Raw genomic sequence first — 13,929 nt, forward strand, 5'->3', positions numbered from 1 at the left:
GATGAAATTACCTTTTGCCAAGGACTGGGAAGTCCTCCACTCCCGCTGACAGTTGCTCTATAACATGGCAGCCTGATTTCTGTTTTTCATGCTCCCTTGCGTCCTTCTAATGAGATATTTTTAGCCCGCCATGAGCAGCTGTGCATCAGTTACACGAAGAGGGAGTCTGGGGGTGATTATTATGTTATTACAAATATACAAACATAATCACACTCCTGTCACTGTACTACGATACTACTAAGATTCATTGGTGCATTTCAACCAAAAGCCTCTCTCACAGGTTCTTCTTTTTAGAAGTACTGAATATGGACTGAAGATGCAGCTCAAAGCAGGCAGCAAAAGAGCTCCAGAGGCTTTTGTCTCAGCTGAATCGATCACTGGGGGTTAAACACACTGAGGTTTTATGCTCATGTAAAAAAAAAAAAAAAAATGAAATGCAAGAGAGAGAAAACAAAACTCCATCTGTGCTCCCCTGGTGAAACATGCTGAGAGCAGGCAGAGAAAACAAGAGGTCTTTAGCAGTGTCTGAGTTTGCAGTATGGGTGGACAGATATCCACCTAGCTGAGCATAACACATTATGTCATCAACAACAGAAACTAAAAAGGGCCTGAGTTTAAAATGTTTTAATTTGTTAACAATTAAGACAAGTCAGAAGGACACTGCCTGACACACTTGGACCTTCAGAAACAGAGTTCTACAGGGAAAGAAAAGCATACCAGCAGAACCCAAAAATGTACAACATCCAGTATACGGTATATCAACAGTAACCAGTATGCCAGCTTGTTCTTTTGACTTATGATTGTTTGGACAGACACCTTCATACTATTTCACCACAGAAGGAACTGGTTCCTGCATTTCTTAAGGCTCACGTTGTAATGGGATGAGTTTTGCTTGGTGGATTATAATATATGTAATCTAAATTGAAGAAAGTTCCAGCAAACCGGTGGCAGACAAACCTGGAAAACTTGTTTTACCTCAGTTACCACAGTCATTTTAGACATCTCCAGATATTCTTCTGTTCCTATGTGAACAACTGCTTGGAAAAAGCAGCAAGTCTGAAGCTACAGGTAGTACGGTTGGGCGATATGGACCAAAAGTTATATCTTGATTTTTTTTTGCTGAATGGCGATACTCGATATATAATCGATATAACCAATATGGTCTCATGCTATATCTTGTGTGAAAATATATCGATATTGATTACAATATGGATAGATCGCCCAGCCCTAACAGGTAGTAGCCAATTTTTTTAGCTTAGCATAAAGACTGGAAACAGAAGGCAACAGCTACTCTCACTATGTTTAAAAGGTAACCAAATTCCATCTAGAAACAGGTCTGAAACTCACGAATAAACTTGTTATATCTTGTTTGTTTAATCGGCACCATTTCTTGGCCAGGACCAGTGTCTTCCTTGCCTGGAAATTCCCAGTCTGTGTGCTAAGCTATGCTAACTAACTGCTGACTGTAGCCACTTATTTCAGTCTGAGCAACTCACCGCAAGAAAGCAAATAACTGCACTTAAGAATATCCCACGGCCCAACACGCATGGAAACATGAAACTGCGATCTTTATTAGTTTTCATGCTTCTTTGCTTCCATAAACTACAAGAGGTCTGCACTAATTTACAAAGCCCTGTTTCATGTACTGTCTCAGACACATGCATGGATTCAACATTAATGCTCAGAGGATGGTGTAAATTCTCCGCAGGAAATGACACATTGGGATTTGTTGATGAATGAGTGATGCTAAAATGGCAAAAAAAACATTAAGTGCAATCAGCTCACAGTCTTTAACAGGAGCAATTAGAGTCAGAGGACACATTTAGGTACGAGAGACAGATTCTTTAAACGGTGATGGAGACACGAGGACTTCCTCTCAGGGCTTTCTGAGTCATCACTTATGCTTGTGTCAACAGAGCTGGTCATCCAGTCATAAGGCCATATGGGTCAGCCAGGACCTGAGAGACAGGCTGTGGATACAATGTCAAGACACGCTCAAATACTATTTAGACTGTACACAGGGCACACGGAGCTGCTGTGTGTCTCTTCTTACCTTTATAACACACACACACACACACACACACATATATATATCTCCCTTGATCCATCTCTTTCATGTCTGGTCTTAGCAGGGTACTGTGTAAATAGCGTGTTGAGCCCCTGACATTAGCTGCTAAGCCAACTGCTGGCACAGTACACACACCAAACAGCAGTGTGTACTCTGATGGACCACTTTATTTAGACACTCTCTATGTGTGTGTGTGTGTGTGTGTGTGTGTGTGTGTGTGTGTGAGTTAGGAAGAAGTTACAGGGCTTCTAAAAGAAGCTCCACTCTAAATGAGATTGATTAAATGATATTATTGTGGATGTGTCTGAGCCGAGTGATTCATACAACACTAACAGCATCATGCGCTTTAAACAATTAACAGCCCAAAGACTGTAATATACTTCAATGCCTATATTACCCCACAGACTATATTTAGCCCTCCATCTCTTTTGTTTCCATGGGAATGAAGAGTTCAGTGTGAGCGGCTGGGGCCTCGGGTATTTTCCAGAAGCACAAACGACAGAATGGCTGGCTCCTGAACCATAGCTAGCTTTTCCACAGCCTGGTGGGTTTGTCAAGTGATCATTTCCACTCCGCCGAGTCCAAGCATCACTAGGTCTGTGTTCAACCACTGCCCTAGTTTCCCCTTCACACGAGCCTGCGCTGTCACAGAAGACGGCCTTTCAGCTCACTACATCTGGATAATGTTTTAGTTACATGTGCTGTGCTTGTCTCAGTGTTAGGGCCTTTATTTTGAAAGGAGGGTATTGGGATAAGCAATACACTTTTTTTTTTTTTTTTTTTTAAATTATGATCAAATTCATTAAAAAAAAAAAAGACTTGACTTTGTCCAAGAACACTGAGAGCAGGAGGAAAATCTGGTTCACAGCAGACGATGTGAAGAAGACGTGCTGAACATAAACAGGAAATGATATCATATCTTTTTGGTGGAAGAAGCAAAGGCTAATGAAGAACTTGCTGGCAAAGATTTTTTTCCCATGACAGTCAGAACATAACATGAAGAGAAAAAAAGAGTTACATCATGAAGCACAAAGGCTCGACTGTGGATACCTCAGCCATGGTGTCATTAGTTTACAGTTTACATAATTTGATGTTAATTAGGTCTGCATGCTGTTTGAAATGTTGGATGTTAAAAACATATCCAACCTCTTTGTGAATCAGTATTTCAATTCAAATCTACGTACAAGCAGCAGCACAAGAACTCTGCTTAGATCAAATGTAACCCAAACTGTAAAGAAGAAGAGCAGAGTTGTGCTCAGATCTGTATCCTCGTTCTAAACACACTACTCAGATGAACCAGAATGGTAGTGGCAAGTCTGACAGCCCAAAATCAACCCGACACTCAGTGACAGATTTTATATTCTTTATTTCATCCATCAGTGGTTAGCACCATCTTCTTACGGCAAGAAGGTTCCTGGTTCGAACCTCGGCTGCGGCCTTCCTGTGTGGAGTTTGCATGTTCTCCTTGTGGCTCTGGTCTAGTGACACTGATTTCTACATGTTCAGGGTGTCTCACTTAGACTTTACAACTCTAACCCAGAATACTACAAACAAATTTAACACTTCAAACATGAACAAAATGACACAAGCAACAACTACTATTGAACACTGCTTGCTTCGAGGGTCTTGATAGACCCTGACATGCTTTCCACTCCATCCAATCGAAGTGGAGGCTGCACCCTAAGGAGTCGCACCGATGCTGCTCTCGATCCAAGCCGTGTTCTATCTACATATCAGCGGCCCACTTCCTGATTCCCCCGGTGGAGGGGTGACCTTGCACTGTGCTTTTCTTTGAAGATATTCTGACAGTATACTTCATCTGATCTCACGTACATGAGAATACACAATGCTGCGTGTTCACACGTGATAGTACACTCTGCTGTCAACCACAGGAGCCCACACAAACAGATGACGGTGCGATTATGACTGGGCGTACTTTCCAAAAGCAGAGCTTACTGAGATCAAAAGGTCTCCGTGATGTTGTACATTAATGCTCAGCTGCAGTATGTCAATAATCCTTGAAAGTGCACTGCACCAGAGAGTGCTCGCAGCCTTTGGTGTGAAGCCAAGGTTTACAGCCACATAAAGCCTCTCTGACGGGATGGAGCTTCCTGTTTAGGATTTCTCATCACGTAGCAGTGGCGTTGGCAGCGTGGGCAGTGACTCTGGGGTTTCCCCTCATTGAACGTGACCTTCAGCTCGGCCGGCCTGCTTCACTATCTATCAGCTGGTCTAACAGCGCACTACTGTATGTGTCTGTCTGCCTGAGGGCAGAATGTGTCCTCCCTCCATCTATCTGAACCACTGCTGTCACGTGAGACCCCTGTGGAGCACATTAAGGTGGAGGCTGCAATGTGCGATTCTTTAGCATTAAATGAAGCAGAAGTATGCTTTCAGGGACACGTTTGACCACATTGTGGCATGTCATCCTAACCAATGGTGATCTGTGTTGTGGTCAGTGGGTTATCAGGCTGAAAGTAGTTTATTTCAGACCAGACAGCTCATCAAAATAAACTGGGTGAGTATCTGTCCAAGTAAGGAGGTTTTGAATTATTATTATTCATTCGCTTCAAGAATAAAATCAAAAGTAGAATAAATATCGGATGGAGCTTGTGTGTTTTCATGGTTTTGACCATAATTTTTAATCAGTCTTTACAATCTAGTTTGATCTATGGAATGAGCTTATAGTTTCAAAATGAGCTGGTAACATAAATATATGAATAAACACTTTGTTGTAAATATATTTATACTGTATTCTCAGAGTTGTAGACACGATTTGTCACATTTGTTCCCATCACATTTCCAACATCAGTGACGTGTTGCATCAAAGACATATTTCATTTTATCTGCATTTCATTTTCTCAATTAATTCTTCCATTTATAATAATGGCACAAAATGCTCTGCACAGATTCCCAGAGCCCAAAGCACTGTCTTCAGACGTCTTGTTTTGGTCTAAAACACACGTTCAAAGGTCTCGAGCCAACTTGGACTCAATGGAGGGGCAAGGAACACGAGCAACAGAGTACAGTGTTCATTTGATCAAGATGAACGCTGAAAATTAGAGTGAAATGACGATAAACCAGGATTAACCTTTGACTGTACCTCTGTGGACTGACACATTAAAAATCCCCAAAATAACAAAGTACTAATTAGTCTTTTTTTTTTCTTGCTTCCTCAAAAGTTGGCTTTCACCTTGTACAAAACACCAGAGCAAAGATGTTGACACACACACACACACACACACACACACACACACACACACCTCCTCCCGTCTTTCCATTTCACTCTCATTTTCTCCTTCAGGTGAGAGAGGCGAGGGCTTTCGGCCAAAGCAATCTGAGTATGGAATCAATCACGGACTCCCCTTCTATAAACATCTGCCATCCTCTCTTTCATCGCTTTCTCTGGAGCCACGGCTCCAATAATTAGACCTGCGAACAACAACTGTTCTCATTCAGGCTGAGACTTTTCCAACACTGCCTGTGAATGAATAGAGATATTGTATCACTGAGCTGTTGTAGAAATAAAATGGACGTACTCTTTTTTACTTTTTGCTTCTTTGTTTGTCTCTTTTTTTTTTTAACGCTTGTAGTCCTCCATTTTGCCTCTTCACGCAGCTGTTGATGCTGTGAGGAAACCCCCTGCTTCCCCCATGAGACTCTACATCTGCTGCCGCCGTGCAATCGCTCGCCATTGCAGTGTGCCTCTTCAAGCCCATCTCCTTTTGTTTCTGTGTGTGTGTGTGTGTGTGTGTGTGTGTGTGTGTGTGTTGATGCACTCTCCCGTCAGACCATCAGAGATTTGCGCGCGGATCAATCAGCAGCGCCACATCCAGGCCGCGGGAGTCTCAACCCACGCTGCACAGATAATGATGGAGAGAATCAAACAAAAGGTGAGAATAAAAGAAGCCATGCCTGTGCTTGCTGGACAGAACGAGGAGAGAGGTTTCCCTCCATTCTGCCACTGTGCTGCCTTCACTGGCTTGAAAGTGTGCTGTGAGTCACATATGGCTCAACACAAATCAGAGAATGAGTCACAAAAAGGAGTTGCTGGCCTCCCTCCCTCACGTTGGAGATGAGTAGATTTACAACTATGGAAAGCAAAAGTGAATTCAAAGCTGTTACATGTGGTTAGCATGGCTGCTATCATTTGAAACCTCCAGCTGAGATACGGGAGAAGTTGGCGTGAGAAGATCAAATACAGTCAAAACAAAAGAGGAAGTTAGTTTGAGGCCATGTGGCTAAAGAAAAAAAAGAAGTTTTAAGCAAAGAGATGTCTTCCCAACAGTTAACGCAACAGGAGTGTGTGGCACATTGCAGGACGTGTACTCACCCCTGGCAGACAGCTTCTTGGTGTTGATTATTTTGGCGGCGTATTCCTGCCCTGTGGAAATCTTCATGCACCGTCTGACCACGGAGAACGCTCCCCTACAGGAGAACGAGAGGTCAGACAAGATTCTCCAAAACAAACGAGTACAGACATACATTCATTATTGGGAATAATGGGTGATGAGTGGATGATTTGACAACATGAGATCACAGACATTTTACTATAGTCCCTGCAAATTGCCGCAGGGTTGTGCGAGGCCAGCACTCCCTCCCTCTCATTTACTGTCTATGTCTGTCAACCCTCTCTCTCACAAACCAAATTAAACTTTTTCATGTCACCATTTCGCAGTGGGAATTGTGATCCAGACTCAGATTCAGAAGCCGCTTCATGCAACAAACAAAGTTAGTCTCAGAGTTTAGATAGTCTCGGTTTTAGGCTGACTGTGCAGGTCTGACCTGAGCGTCCTGAGCAATTTGCAGCTACAGCATTTTATGGTGGACACCCCTGCAGCCAAAAGGCACTACCCCCACCCAAATGCCCAGGGCGCCCAGCGCGCAAATGTGGCCAGGACCGGCGCTGGTTACAGGTTTCTAGCATGTAGGGGAAACTATGGTGCCTGTGTATGGCACAGGAAATGTAAAACATCTAGAGCCGACGGTTTGATTTGTTTGTACCGGTCCAATGTGGAAACATGGCAGTTGACTCTTTGAAGAGGAGAGGTAGAAAAGTCTCATTCTAAAAGGTAACAAATCAATTCTTAATTTCATGTGATAATGGTTATGAATATTATATTCAACTTGAACTCATTCAGGAGTTTGCATGTTCTTCAGGTGTCCTCCAGGTGCTCCAGTTTCCTCCCGCAGACCAGATTCACGCACAGTTAGACTTATTGGTCGTAGGTGTGAATGGAACATACGGATGGAAGGAGGAGAAACTCATGGTGAGAGTTTGAAAACTGGTTTCTGAACGCAAACACATTCCCCCGGGAAAACAAAAGTTGTGCCGCCCCGTATCAGGTGAAACTGAGCTATCAGTCCAGAGTGGGAGGTGTCAATCAAACACTCGCTGTACACGCCCACACAGTCCTGAGACAACTCAAGTGAAAACACCTGTGCAGGTAGACTCTGCGCAGACTGTTGAATAAATAATAAAAAGTTCTGTTTGCTGTTATTAAACTCTGCGTTGTTAAAAAAATTTCATTCAATATTATTCATTTTAAAATCATCAGGGTCACCTGTGCTTCTGAAGACTCTGGATTCAGCTCACCTTGCATTCACAAACCCTGCTGCTGAAGGCTTACTCAAAGCTCAAAGTGTGCTCTTATTCCATACACACACAAACATCTAACTGACTGCACACACAGCTGCATTCCAAGAGTTTTCTTCAGGTAACCTGCAGACATCTTTCCATCCAAACTCTCAAACCTGTTTTTTGGCAACATTCCTGAAGGCAGACTGGAGCAATAATTGACTCAATTTAGTCCCAATGATGCTGATGTGTCATTACTATCAGCAACACAGTGCTCTCCTGTCATTTATTTTCTAATGTTTCTGATAAGTGTGCTGTGATTGATCTTTGCTCTTCACCAACGAAACAAAAAAAAGCAGAGCCACACCTTCACCAGCCCGCTTCTGAACAAGATGTGTAATGTGGAAGTACACGTCTGAGCTGCTGCTGTGTCGTGTGTGTGTGTGTGTGTGTGTGTGTGACAGCACAAGCCTTCACATTTGTCACAAAAAAAGGGCGGCAACTTTCACAAACACAACTTGAAAAAAAAAAAATAATGACACATTCAGGGTCTTTAATGTTGCCTTCACGGTCCAGTTAACGCCACATTCCAATTTGTCCCTGCTTGTTTTTAAGACAGGTATATGGTTTTGTGATTATTGACGAGTTATGGTGTCGTAAATATATCCCGGACGCATTTCAAGACGCTATTTTATTTTATTTTTTTTTAAATATGTAACTTTTTTTTTTTAAACCAGTGCGCAAGATATAACCCAGAACTGCTCCTTCAAAATAAAAGCGAATGGGCGTTAACGAGCAGAGAGAAGCGACTTAAAAAGTTGACATAAACACGAGGAGTATTAAACATAACAGTAACTTCCAGGAGGAAGGTTTCATATTTATTTATCTTCGCGCCATTTGCTAATAACCGAGGTACAATTAAATCACGCGCTGCTCCGCGTATCAAGGTAGAACAGGTAGGCGGAGGTGTCTCGCGCAGATTTCGGTCACTCGGCGGTAAAATAAAGCTTCACTTTCACACGGAGTGTCGAATAAAAACATTTCAAACATTTTTAAAAAGAGGGAAACTTACTTCCCCAGCTCCTCGTACAGCTGGTACTCATCAGTGAACCTGGTGCAGGTCGTTGAAGCCATGTTAAGGTGAGCAGGAGACCAACTTGGTAAACGCTTTGACGCTCTCCACAAATCCTTTTCCCTCTGTGTGTGTGTGTGTTCCAAAGTGCCACTTGTCGCCTTCTCCGGAGGACAAAATAAAAGCAAACCTAAGGAAAATTTTTTTGGAACGTCTCCTGAAAACACGGTACAATCTCGGCGTCGCTCCTCCCGGCTCTCCCCGGTTTACTCCTGGAGTTGACAGGAACGTCGCGACCTGCTGTTGTGTTTGTCTCCGCGCACAGACACTTGGATTAGTTGACCGCAGTCAAGACACACGGGATGGAGACGGGTCACAGATCCGGTGCCCAGATTTCAAAATAAAACTCCAATTAACGCGTCTTAATTATCTCTCCGATATCAGTGGAGTTGTAATGTGTATTCGATCTATTTTAAGGGGGAATCTGAAATATTGAAAATGTTTCAGATATAATTGTTAGTCCTGTTAATTACTCATATTGTGTATTCCTCTTCCACGTATCCTTCTTATCATATTGTAAAATCTGTCCGGGAAAATGTATTTTATAATTTTATCTTAGATTTCCTCTTTTCCTGACATGGACCTGGGAATTATACATGTAATGTATTTAAAGGCATTTTTTTAAAATATATATATGTAAATGGACAGTACTTATATAACACCTTTCTAGTCTTCTGACCACCCATCATATTATATTGTCAGTCATAGTGAAATACTCCTTTAAACAAAGTGTATAATCAAGTGAATAAGAGACAAAAGTTGTTGAAAAATACTTTTTCATTTGTCTTATTTCGTGTAAGTGTAAATGTATTGTAAAGATTTTAAATAGTTCCTTCTGTCAACGTTAATGTTTGTTTTATTTTGACGTAAAATAACCTAACTTCCGTTTCATCTTGTTGTGCGCTTCCAGCTTGATAAAGGTGAATTTCTTCGGAGCGTTTCCTTGTTGAAAATGTTACTAAAGAGCGCCACCTAGAGGCCGCAGGGTGGACCTGCTACCACCAAATCTGCTGAGGGTGATTAGAGCAAAAACCTACAGAGCCACATTTCCATAAACACCAGAGCCCACCACACTCTGCTATTTTTGGTCTGTTCGTGTGAGCCACGCCGTACAGGAAAGTTAGAAAACAGCCGAAAATGGAAACAAGCTTTTTTAGATGTGTTACAGCCGCAGTTACACACATTACAACACAAAACAGTCAAGAGGTAGATGATTTAAAGTAGCTGCAGTATAAGGGAAGAAGGAAGAATATATAACTCTATCCATTTAAAATATACAGAGGAAAATATACAATAACTTTGTGCAATAAAATGTGCGTTGTGTATTCTTATTATGGAGAAAGAGAGAATGCAAGTTATCATATCATAGCTCATTACATGTCCATCTCCAAATATTTCTTCTTCAGTGAGTTAAGTGTCATCTTCCTGCATAGAGGGCAGTGTAATAGTAAATTTAATCAACAGACTGAAAACCCTCGGCTATTGATCAGTAGGTTGTGCAGTGGATGTGAGCTATTCTCCATTGAGTTGATCAGTTTAGACAGCCTCAGTGTTGCACCTCCAGTCCAGTCTGTTGTCCAAGTACCTGTAGTCTGTCTGTACCTTTACACCTCCACCTCTTCACCCTGGATGGACGTTATGTTCAGGTTAGATCTAGTCCTCCTCTATTGCTTTAGTTTTGGTTCAGTTATTACGACTGTTTATTTATGAGCTGCTCTGGAATCATTGTGTTGGGATCACAGCTCACTTGTTTGTATCACATACCCAGGATATATACAGATCTATTATACTTACAGTGTGTAATTATCTCTTGTGTAATTATATTTATTTACACTGTACAACAGTCTCCTTCTGTGATCTTTGTCCAATTACATCATTAGAGGCAATCATGTTAATATATATTTAGTATTTAGTACACCATGTGCAATTATGTCTGTGCAAACATGCCTGTATATATGAAAGATGTATATAGTGTACATACAGGTGCACACATTGTTGTGTTGTGTGAATTGCACTGGCTATCTGCCCACAGAGGTGAACTTCATGCCCCCACAGTTTGAGTTCTGCTGTGTTATGAGGGCGAGGTTGCACTCCAGAGCTGCTGCTGACATTTAACAAGAAGGAGAGGAACTCGCTGCGCTGCTCACAGGTGGAAAATACATAAATTTGCGGTTGGTAGTCAGACAGTTCCAGAAAGTGTTTTAAATCTTTGAACTTTCACTGGCAGAAACATTCCAGAGTCACACTTTGATTTATAATATACAGTTAGGATAAAACAGTGACGTATGATGATGTCACATCACCTGTCTGTTCAACAGAGGTGGAAGAAGATCCAACACAACAGTGTAAAAGTAATCCATTACAAGTAAAAGTCCTGCATTCAACACAATACTGATATAACAAGCAAATTCTTCAAGTAGTCATGTATTAGATATCATGTATGACATTATTAGACTTCTTAACTCAGAATAGTGATTATAATAGAATACTTGTAATGCCAGGACTAATACCAGATTACATGGAATAGGGGGGAATACCCTTTACAAACATTACTGATTGCAGCTCTTAAATGTATTACAGTTAAATTCTCTAATATACAATATGTGGATCGAGAAGGTCTGGGAAAGCCTATGGAACAAATAACTTGTGTCTTCAGGATTCAAAAAGATATATTTGTTAACAGATGGAGACCTGCCATGACCATACTGATGCAGTAAAAGTCGTATTATTATTACTCAAACTGAAATAAAAAAGGTACAACCTGGCTGAGCTGAATGATTATATCAGTGTGATAATGTCCCTTCTGCAGTACAAACACAGAGGAAACTGATTCAAATATCTTGTTAAGTTTCATTTTGGATACATACACAGCATTGTGCATGTTTATAGTAATCATATTTTTTTTTTGGTAAACGCTTTGACGCTCTCCCCACAATCCTTTTCCCTCTGTGTGTGTGTGTGTTCCAAAGTGCCACTTGTCGCCTTCTCCGGAGGACAAAATAAAAGCAAACCTAAGGAAATTTTTTTGGACGTCTCCTGAAAACACGTACAATCTCGGCGTCGCTCCTCCCGGCTCTCCCCGGTTTACTCCTGGAGTTGACAGGAACGTCGCGACCTGCTGTTGTGTTTGTCTCCGCGCACAGACACTTGGATTAGTTGACCGCAGTCAAGACACACGGGATGGAGACGGGTCACAGATCCGGTGCCCAGATTTCAAATAAAAACTCCAATTAAACGCGTCTTAATTATCCTCCGATATCATGGGTTGTATGTGTATTGATCTATTTTTAGGGGGAATCTGAAATATTGAAATGTTTCAGATATAATTGTTAGTCCTGTTAATTACTCATATTGTGTATTCCTCTTCCACGTATCCTTCTTATCTATTGTAAAATCTGTCCGGGAAATGTATTTTATAATTTTATCTTAGATTTCTCTTTTCGACATGGGCCTGGGAATTATACATGTAATGTTTTAAGGCATTTTTTAAAATATATATATGTAAATGGACAGTACTTATATAACACCTTTCTAGTCTTCTGACCACCCATCATATTATATGTCAGTCATAGTGAATACTCCTTTAAACAAAGTGTAATAATCAAGTGAATAAGAGACAAAGTTGTTGAAAAATACTTTTTCATTGTCTTATTTCGTGTAAGTGTAAATGTATTGTAAAGATTTTAAATAGTTCCTTCTGTCAACGTTAATGTTTTTTATTTGACGTAAATAACCTAACTTCCGTTTCATCTTGTTGTGCGCTTCCAGCTTGATAAGGTGAATTTTCGAGCGTTTCCTTGTTGAAAATGTTACTAAAGAGCGCCACCTAGAGGCCGCAGGGTGGACCTGCTACCCCAAATCTGCTGGGGTGATTAGAGCAAAAACCTACAGAGCCACATTTCCATAAACACCAGAGCCCACCACACTCTGCTATTTTGGTCTGTTCGTGTGAGCCACGCCGTACAGGAGTTAGAAAAACAGCACAAATGGAAACAAGCTTTTTTAGATGTGTTACCCGCAGTTACACACATTACAACACAAAACAGTCAAGAGGTAGATGATTTAAAGTAGCTGCAGTTATAAGGGAAGAAGGAAGAATATATAACTCTATCCATTTAAAATTACAGAAGAAAATATACAATAACTTTGTGCAATAAAATGTGCGTTGTGTATTCTTATTATGGAGAAAGAGAGAATGCAAGTTATCATATCATAGCTCATTACATGTCCATCTCCAAATATTTCTTCTTCAGTGAGTTAAGTGTCATCTTCCTGCATAGAGGGCAGTGTAATAGTAAATTTAATCAACAGACTGAAAACCCTCGGCTATTGATCAGTAGGTTGTGCAGTGGTGTGAGCTATTCCCATTGAGTTGATCAGTTTAGACAGCCTCTAGTGTTGCACCTCCAGTCCAGTCTGTTGTCCAAGTACCTGTAGTCTGTCTGTACCTTTACACTCCACCTCTTCACCCTGGATGGACGTTATGTTCAGGTTGATCTAGTCCTCCTCTATTGCTTTAGTTTTGGTTCAGTTATTACGACTGTTTATTTATGAGCTGCTCTGGAATCATTGTGTTGGGATCACAGCTCACTTGTTTGTATCACATACCCAGGTATTACAGATCTTATACTTACAGTGTGTAATTATCTCTTGTGTAATATATTTTATTTACACTGTACAACATCTCCTCTGTGATCTTTGTCCAATTACATCATTAGAGGCAATCATGTTAATTATATTTAGTATTTAGTCACCATGTGCAATTATGTCTGTGGAACATGCCTGTATATATGAAAGATGTATATAGTGTACATACAGGTGCACACATTGTTGTTGTGTGAATTGCACTGGCTATCTGCCCACAGAGGTGAACTTCATGCCCCCACAGTTTGAGTTCTGCTGTGTTATGAGGGCGAGGTTGCACTCCAGAGCTGCTGCTGACATTTAACAAGAAGGAGAGGAACTCGCTGCGCTGCTCACAGGTGGAAAATACATAAATTTGCGGTTGGTAGTCAGACAGTTCCAGAAAGTGTTTTAAATCTTTGAACTTTCACTGCAGAAACATTCCAGAGTCACACTTTGATTTATAATATACAGTTAGGATAAAACAGTGACGTATGATGATGTCACATCACCTGTCTTTCAACGAGG

The 13,929-nt window shown here is 41.1% G+C and overlaps 1 protein-coding gene across 24 annotated transcripts in view; it reads right to left on the bottom strand.

Moving 5' to 3' along the window:
* Positions 1-9,074, bottom strand: part of camk2d1 (calcium/calmodulin-dependent protein kinase (CaM kinase) II delta 1) — an 82,275-nt gene extending 73,201 nt beyond the window's left edge. For 10 of the 24 annotated variants that reach the window (XM_027288083.1, XM_027288080.1, XM_027288074.1 and 7 more), the window contains exons 1-2: positions 8,719-9,071; positions 6,402-6,496 (exon numbers count right to left, since the gene is read on the bottom strand). In XM_027288083.1, coding sequence (XP_027143884.1) covers positions 6,402-6,496; positions 8,719-8,780 — 157 coding nt within the window. In that variant the 5' untranslated portion in view covers positions 8,781-9,071. Of the gene's footprint in view, positions 1-6,401; positions 6,497-8,718 lie in introns of all 24 variants that reach the window. The other 14 variants (XM_027288067.1, XM_027288072.1, XM_027288064.1 and 11 more) reach the window with 4 other exon arrangements.
* Between the last annotated feature and the right edge of the window lie 4,855 nt (positions 9,075-13,929).

Source organism: Larimichthys crocea, chromosome XIV (genome assembly GCF_000972845.2).
Source record: "Larimichthys crocea isolate SSNF chromosome XIV, L_crocea_2.0, whole genome shotgun sequence".
Taxonomy (NCBI): domain Eukaryota; kingdom Metazoa; phylum Chordata; class Actinopteri; family Sciaenidae; genus Larimichthys; species Larimichthys crocea.